The 8452-nt window shown below is 47.2% G+C and overlaps 1 protein-coding gene across 1 annotated transcript; it reads left to right on the top strand.

The window, feature by feature from the left end:
• Window positions 1–2971: 2971 nt before the first annotated feature.
• Window positions 2972–5975, top strand: LOC135545547 (beta-2 adrenergic receptor-like). The gene is made up of 2 exons (XM_064973218.1): window positions 2972–3165; window positions 4144–5975. Exon 2 carries the CDS (start codon window positions 4147–4149, stop codon window positions 5401–5403), a length of 1257 nt encoding a protein of 418 aa, XP_064829290.1. The 5' UTR covers window positions 2972–3165; window positions 4144–4146; the 3' UTR covers window positions 5404–5975.
• The last annotated feature ends 2477 nt before the right edge of the window (window positions 5976–8452 follow it).

The raw sequence follows: 8452 nt of genomic DNA, 5'->3' as shown, positions 1-8452 counted from the left end.
GGGAGGTTAGCATTACATATCATATCAAACCCCAAGTCATGCTAATCTCTCACCATTACAATGACAGGGGAGCGTTTTATATCATACCCCCAAGACATGCTAACCTCTCACCATTACAATAACAGGGGAGGTTAGCATTCCATATCATACCCCAAGTCATGCTAACCTCTCACCATTACAATAACAGGGGAGGTTAGCATTCCATATCAAACCCCAAGTCATGCTAATCTCTCACCATTACAATGACAGGGGAGGTTAGTCATTTCATATTAAACCCCCAAGTCATGCTAACCTCTCACCATTACAATAACAGGGGAGGTCAAACCCCAAGTCATGCTAATTCCATACAATGACAGGGGATGTTAGCGTTTTATATCATACCCACAAGACATGCTAACCTCTCACTATTACAATAACAGGGGAGGTTAGCATTCCATATCATACCCCAAGTCATGCTAACCTCTCACCATTACAATAACAGGGGAGGTTAGCATTCCATATCATACCCCCAAGTCATGCTAACCTCTCACCATTACAATAACAGGGGAGGTTAGCATTCCATATCAAACCCCCAAGTCATGCTAATCTCTCACCATTCCAATAACAGGGGAGGTTAGCGTTTTATATCATACCCCCAAGTCATGCTTTCAGATTATTTTGTGCCCAATAGAAAGGAATATATTTTTTTTTACACTTCTACATGAATGCTGCCATGATCACGGAGAGTCCTAAATGAATCATGAAAAATGATGAGTGACAAAATTACAGATGCACAAATAGCATACCCCCCAAAAATGCTAACCTCCCCTGTTATTGTAATGGTGAGAGGTTAGCATTTTTGGGGGGTATGCTATTTGTGCATCTGTAATTTTGTCACTCATCATTTTTCATGATTCATTTAGGACTCTCCGTGATCATGGTAGCATTCATGTAGAAGTGTAAAAAAAAATATATTCCTTTCTATTGGGCACAAAATAATCTGAAACACAACCAAAACAAACAGAAAATGCATTGAAAATGTGTAGTCACAAGCTAGTGTGCATGTGTAGTAATTTTGTGCTATGAACATGGGAACATGTGACAGTGAGAAAGTTAAAACGAATATAAGTACATTTGTCCGAATACTGTTGGTCCCCTAAAATGTGTGGACTATGTATAAAAAGTGCAGTAATTTCTAAACGGTTAACCCTAAACCAAGGTCAAATTAAAGCTGACAATCACTATGAAGCTAACTTCATAGTGATTGTATAATGTCAAATCCAAAGTGCTAGACTAGAGAGCCAAAACAACAACAACATGTGTCACTATCCCAATACTTCTGGAGCTCACTGTGTATCATACGATAATATGGTCGCAGCTCGGTTTCCACATTTTGTGGTCAGTGGCCACATATCCTGTCTTCTCTTGAGAGCCAGGTCTGCCTATGGCAAATCAAATCAAATCAAATGTATTTATTAAGCCCTTCTTACATCAGCTGATATCTCAAAGTGCTGTACAGAAACCCAGCCTAAAACCCCAAACAGCAAGCAATGCAGGTGTAGAAGCACGGTGGCTAGGAAAAAGAAACCTAGAGAGGTACCAGGCTATGAGGGGTGGCCTCTTTTGGCTGTGCCGGGTGGCGATTATAACAGAACATGGCCAAGATGTTCAAATGTTCATAGATGACCAGCAGGGTCCAATAATAATAATCACAGTGTTAGTAGAGGGGGCAACAGTTCAGCACCTCAGGAGTAAATGTCAGTTGGCTTTTCATAGCCGATCATTCAGAGTATCTCTACCACTCCTGCTGTCCCTAGAGAGTTGGAAACAGCAGGTGTGGGACAGGTAGCACATCCGGTGAACAGGTCAGGGTTCCATAGCCACAGGCAGAACAGTTGAAACTGGAGCAACAGCACGGACAGGTGGACTGGGGACAGCAAGGAATCATCAGGCCAGGTAGTCCTGAGGCATGTTCCTAGGGCTCAGGTCCTCCGAGAGAGAGAAATAAAGAATTAGAGGGAGCATACTTAAATTCACACAGGACACCGGATAAGACAGGATAAATACTCCGGATATAACAGACTGAGCCTAGCCCCCCAACACATAAACTATTGCAGCATAAATACTGGAGGCTGAGACAGGAGGGGTCAGGAGACCCTGTGGCCCTGTACGACAATACCCCCGGACAGGGCCAAACAGGCAGGATATAACCCCACCCACTTTGCCAAAGCACAGTCCCCACACCACTAGAGGGATATCTTCAACCACCAACCTACCATCCTGAGTATAACCCACAGAGATCTCTGCCCTAGCACAACCCAAGAGGGGGCACCAACCCCGACAGGAAGATCATGTCAGTGACTCAACCCACTCGTGTGACTCACCCCTCCAAGGGTCGGCATGGAAGAGGCAACCTCTCTCAATTGCAAGGCTATACTCACTTAGTCTGTACATTGTCAAGACTTTTCTTCATTATGAGTCAGTTACATTGGTAAAGTATTCTGCCACTGTGTACTCTCTCTTTAAGGCCAAATAGCATTCCAGCATGCTCAGTTTATTTGTTGATTCTTTCCAATGTTTCAAGTAGCTCTCATTAAATTGTCTCATAATTTGGTTGGGTCAAATTAGGTTGCTGCCTTGGGGTGATGTGGTGTCTATTTATATTTGTGAATAGAGCCCCAGAATCAGCTGGCTGAGGGGACTTTTCTCTAGGTTCATTTCTCTGTAGGTTTAGGCATCACTTTCCTTTAGGTGGTTGCGGAATTTAACGGCACTTTTCTAGATTTGGATAATTAGTCGCTATAGTCCTAATTCTGCAGGCATCATTGTCTCCCACTCAGTCTCTCTTCCCCTCTGTTCAAACTCACCTCACTGCAGTCTTCAGCGCTCCCGTCAGGCTATGCATATGATTGGCTGAGGCCATGTTATGATGTCATCGCTGAATCTTATAAGGGTTCTGACAGACAGCCTGGGAGCGACATTAGCAGAAACACTGCATGGTAGTGAGGGAGAAAGGGAGACAGAAAGAGAGAGAGAGAGTGACAGAGAGAGCTAGTGTAAGAGCAAACGAGAGGGGGAGCTGACAGAAGGATGTGGGAAACTATACACTGAGGAACTACTCAAACCTGAAGAATACTTTTATGACAACGTGTATGGGAGGTTGGACAGGGACCACAACCTGTGGAGGTTTGTACATGTATTGTTTATTTGTTTGTTTCTGTCTGCTGTTGTCATAGACAACAGGTTATTTAAGGCATGGTTATTTCACTCAAGTTACCCATTGTTGCATCCTGAAGGTTCTAAGCCCCTCTCGCGGTTTCTCTCTCCCTCCCTCTCTCCCTCTGCCTCTTTACCGCTCTCTTTCCCTCTCTCTCTCTCTCCCTCCCTCTTTCCCTCTCTCCCTCCCTCTTTCCCTCTCTCCCGCTCTTCCTCTCTCTATTCCTCTTTCCCTCTTTCCCTCTCTCCCGCTTTCCCTCTCTCCCGCTTTCCCTCTCTCTCTCCCTCTCTCCCTCCCTCTCTCCCTCCCTCTTTCCCTCTCTCTCTCCCACTCTCTCTCTCTCTTTCCCTCCCTCTTTACCTCCCTCTTTCCCTCTCTCTCTCCCTCTTTACCTCTCTCTCTTTCCCTCCCTCTTTCTCTCCCTCTCTCTCTCCCTCTCTCCCTCCCTCTCTCCCTCTCTCTTTCCCTCCCTCGTTCCCTCCCTCTTTCTCTCTCTCTCTCTCTCTTTCCCTCCCTCATTCCCTCTCTCTCTCCCTCTTTACCTCTCTCTTTCCCTCCATCTTTCCCTCTCTCCCACTTTCCCTCTCTCCCACTTTCCCTCTCTCCTCTCTCTCTCTCCTCTCTCCCTCCCTCTTTCCCTCCCTCTTTCCCTCTCTCTCTCCCTCTCTCTCTCCCTCTTTGCCTCTCTCATTCCATCCCCCTCTCTCTCTCTCTCCCTCTTTACCTCTCTCTTTCCCTCCCTCTTTCACTCTCACTCTCTCTCTCTCTCTCTCTCTCCCCATCTCTCTTTCTCTCTCTCCATCTCTCTCTCTCTCTCTCTATCTCTCTCTCCATCTCTCTTTCTCTCTCTCCCTCTCTCTTTCTCTCTCTCCCTCTCTCTTTCTCTCTCTCCCTCTCGCTTTCTCTCTTACCCTCTCTCTTTCTTTCTCTTCATCTCCTACCTCCAGACAATGGGCAGCTGCACCCCCCCTGTGCCTTCCCTCAATGTCACCGAGCCAGCCAACACATCATGGGCCGGGGCAGCTGGCGGCGAACCAGGTTACAGTGAGGTGGAGATGGTCCTCCTAGGCATGGTTATGTCACTGCTGGTCGTTGGCATCGTGTTCGGCAACATCCTGGTCATCATAGCCATCTACCGGTTCCAGCGACTGCAGAACATCACCAACTGCTTCATCACCTCTCTGGCCTGTGCCGACCTGGTCATGGGTCTCATCGTGGTGCCGTTCGGAGCCTGCTACATCATCTTCAACACCTGGCACTTCGGCAGCTTCTGGTGTGAGTTCTGGACTGCCACTGACGTGTTGTGTGTGACGGCGAGCATCGAGACGCTCTGCGTGATAGCGCTGGACCGTTACCTGGCCATAACCTCTCCGTTCCGCTACCAGTCTCTGCTGACCAAGTGTAAGGCACGCGTGGTGGTCCTGCTGGTGTGGGTGATCGCTGGACTCATCTCCTTCTTACCCATCCACATGAAGTGGTGGATCAGTGACGACGCGGAGGCGAAGGCCTGCATCCAGAACAGCAACTGCTGTGACTTCAACACCAACACAGCCTACGCCATCACCTCCTCCATCATCTCCTTCTACATCCCCTTAGTCGTCATGGTGTTTGTCTACAGCCGCGTGTTCCAGGAGGCCAAGCAGCAACTACGCAAGATCGACCGCAGTGAGGGGCGCTTCCACGCCCATAACAACAACATCGCAGGAGGAGGAGGGGTGGAGAATAACAATGAGAGCCGAGGAGTTGGAGGAGGCTTCAGGAAGACCAAGTTCTGCCTGAGGGAACACAAGGCCCTGAAGACCCTCGGGATCATCATGGGGATCTTCACGCTGTGCTGGCTACCCTTCTTCGTCCTCAACGTGGTGGTAGCCATCTGGAAGGTAGGGGACATCGGACTTGCCTTCAGGATACTCAACTGGATAGGTTACGCCAACTCCGCATTCAACCCCTTGATCTACTGCAGGAGCCCTGAGTTCAGATACGCATTCAAGGAGATCCTGTGCATCAAGAAGGTCCGGTTCCCCAACATAGGGCCTACTAATGGATACGTGTACAGTGGACACAGCTGGCAGAGTGAGCAGCAGGGAGGGAGGAGTAAGGGGAGCTCGGAGGACAGTGACCCAGCTGCAGACGGGAGCTCAGGGAGGGGAGAGACGGGTGGGGGGTGGAGCTGCAGACGGAACGGACCCGAACGGGAACTGCAGTAAAGGGTTAACGATTGTACTTTAACCCCCTCACCTTGCTAAGGGAAGTGAACAACCTTTGGAACAGACAGACATGTTTCACATTTATCGTCCATTGTCACTTCACCAAGTCACTGAGATGAGACTGGATGGAAGGAGAGAGGGTGAATGGTGAGCGGGTAGCACATGTGAGACTAGATTGAGGACAGGAGAGGAGTTTGTTACATTTCACCAGTAGGTTTGCAAGTTGAATGTTTATTTTGAGAGAGAGAGATCATGTAGATTATTTCATCTACCTCACCTTGTTGTTTAAGATATCTATACGTTCTTATCATGTATCATCTAAATATGTCACATTGATTCACTGACCACAGAAACCAGACTGGCTCATAAATCCAGAAGATAATTTTACTCTGTGTCCACCCATACATGAAATGTATGCACACATGAATGTATGGCATGTATCATCATGAATAATTGGTGAGAGAGGGGGAGAGAGAGAGAGAGAGAGAGAGAGAGAGAGACAGAGACAGAGACAGAGACTGAGAGAGTGAGACAGATAAAGAGAGAGAGACAGAGACAGAGGGAGAGAGATACTGAGAGACAGATAAAGAGAGAGAGACAGATAAAGAGAGAGAAAGAGAGAGACAGGGACAGAGGGAGAGAGAGATAGAGAGAGAGACAGAGACAGAGAGAGAGACAGAGGCTGAGAGAGAGACAGATAAAGACAGAGTGAGACAGAGGGTGAGAGAGACAGAGAGAGAGAGAGAGAGAGAGAGAGAGAGAGAGAGAGAGAGATCCTGGTGTTCCATTTGTTTTTCCATGGACCATTTCCTTGAGTTTCACACACCATTTTTTTTGTTGGAGTTGGACACACGTGGCTTTTTGCATTCAATGACTTAACTGTCAATTGATCATCGCTGCTGTGCCACACCTCCCCTAGGCTTAATGATCTGAGCCAGTGTCACATCAGCCCTCCCGTCACCTCTCTGCTCTCGTCAACTCTCTGCTCTATATCTTTACCCTTCTACACAGAATATAATTTCCTCTCCCAAGTCTCCGGGTGTCTCTGTCAGAAGTCAGTGGTTAGTTTGCGGTTTGTTGACTGGATCTGTCGTTGTCGTTCTGGGAAGTAGCCATGTTTACTGAGAGCAGAGTCAGTAGTTTCCTCAGTGATCGGAGGGAAGGGTACAGACTGACTCCATGGAATAACAAACAGTCTGTGGAACCAGGCCAGAGATAACAGTGTCCCTGTCTCCTGCCCTAGAGGTGCTGCTTACAGGACCCAGGCAGGCTGTGTCTGAAATGACACCCCACTCCCTATCTCTTGCAGTACTTTTGACCAGGGCCCTATACGGTCAGACCAGTCAACATGCATGAGACAACAGGTGGACTGGGCGATTGAGATGTTTCTAATCAGGGTGTGATCGCTGGTGGGTCTTTTGTTCTCTGTGAAGTTTTTCCAACGTGAACAGAATTCTAGATCGTTCAGGATATCTGTGCAATGATCCGACGAGACAATGACCTATTTCAACAGCTGTTGATGATTTCTGTATCAATTAGTTTCCCTCTCTTTATCTCTTTCTTTTTCTCTGTATCTATCTCTGTGTCTATCTCTGTAGTTCTCCCTGTATCTATCTCCTCTCCCATTTATTTCTTTCTTTCTTTCTCTTTCTTTCTTTTTCTTTCTTTCTTTCTTTCTTTCTCTTTCTTTCTTTCTTTCTTTCTTTCTTTCTATCTCTCTCCCTTTCTCTCTCCGTTTCTCTCTGACTTGTTTCTCACCAGGAAATTCCTGTGTTGTTGCAGGGCTGAGCCCGGTCCAGGCCGATAAACAGGGGATAAATCCATTATCTCTGCTGTTTAGTTGGGGAATCAGACTACTCCCTCCCTTCTAAACAACAGTCACATGCAGGGAGCGATCTCTAGATTAGGATGTATAACATTTTCCCAGTATGACAGACGGTTAGCAGGAGGAGCACAGGGCTCAGGTCTCTAATGGGACATCTATTCCCCATACTCCTCCAGTGTCTAATGGGACATCTATTCCCTATACTCCTCAAGTCTCTAATGGGACATCTATTCCCTATACTCCTCATGTCTCTAATGGGATATCTATTCCCCATGCTCCTCATGTCTCTAATGGGACATCTATTCCCTATACTCATCAAGTCTCTAATGAGACATCTATTCCCCATATTCGAACGTCTCTAATGGGACATAACCCTGACCAATTCCCCCTGCTGTTTTTAACCCTGACCAATTCCCCTGCTGTTTTAGACATAACCCTGACCAATTCCCCTGCTGTTTTAGACATAAGCCTGACCAATTCCCCTGCTGTTTTAGACATAAGCCTGACCAATTCCCCTGCTGTTTTAGACATAACCCTGACCAATTCCCCCTGCTGTTTTAGACATAAGCCTGACCAATTCCCCCTGCTGTTTTAGACATAACCCTGACCAATTCCCCTGCTGTTTTAGACATAAGCCTGACCAATTCCCCTGCTGTTTTAGACATAACCCTGACCAATTCCCCTGCTGTTTTAGACATAACCCTGACCAATTCCCCCTGCTGTTTTAGACATAACCCTGACCAATTCCCCCCTGTTTTAGACATAACCCTGACCAATTCCCCCTGCTGTTTTAGACATAACCCTGACCAATTCCCCTGCTGTTTTAGACATAAGCCTGACCAATTCCCCCTGCTGTTTTAGACATAACCCTGACCAATTCCCCTGCTGTTTTAGACATAACCCTGATTCCCCTGCACATAAGCCTCCCCTGCTGTTTTACCCTGACATAAGCCTGACCAATTCCCCCTGCTGTTTTAGACATAAGCCTGACCAATTCCCCCTGCTGTTTTAGACATAACCCTGACCAATTCCCCCCCCTGCTGTTTTAGACATAAGCCTGACCAATTCCCCCTGCTGTTTTAGACATAAGCCTGACCAATTCCCCCTGCTGTTTTAGACATAACCCTGACCAATTCCCCCTGCTGTTTTAGACATAACCCTGACCAATTCCCCTGCTGTTTTAGACATAAGCCTGACCAATTCCCCTGCTGTTTTAGACATAAG

Source organism: Oncorhynchus masou, chromosome 9 (assembly GCF_036934945.1).
Source record: "Oncorhynchus masou masou isolate Uvic2021 chromosome 9, UVic_Omas_1.1, whole genome shotgun sequence".
NCBI classification, from domain to species: Eukaryota; Metazoa; Chordata; class Actinopteri; order Salmoniformes; family Salmonidae; genus Oncorhynchus; species Oncorhynchus masou.
Note: the sequence above shows the minus strand (reverse complement) of the source record. Positions and strands in the feature narration are given on the sequence as shown.

Coding starts and splice junctions, on each gene's coding strand:
- LOC135545547 (XM_064973218.1), top strand. CDS start 4,147: ATGGGCAGCTGCACCCCCCCTGTGCCTTCCCTCAATGTCACCGAGCCA.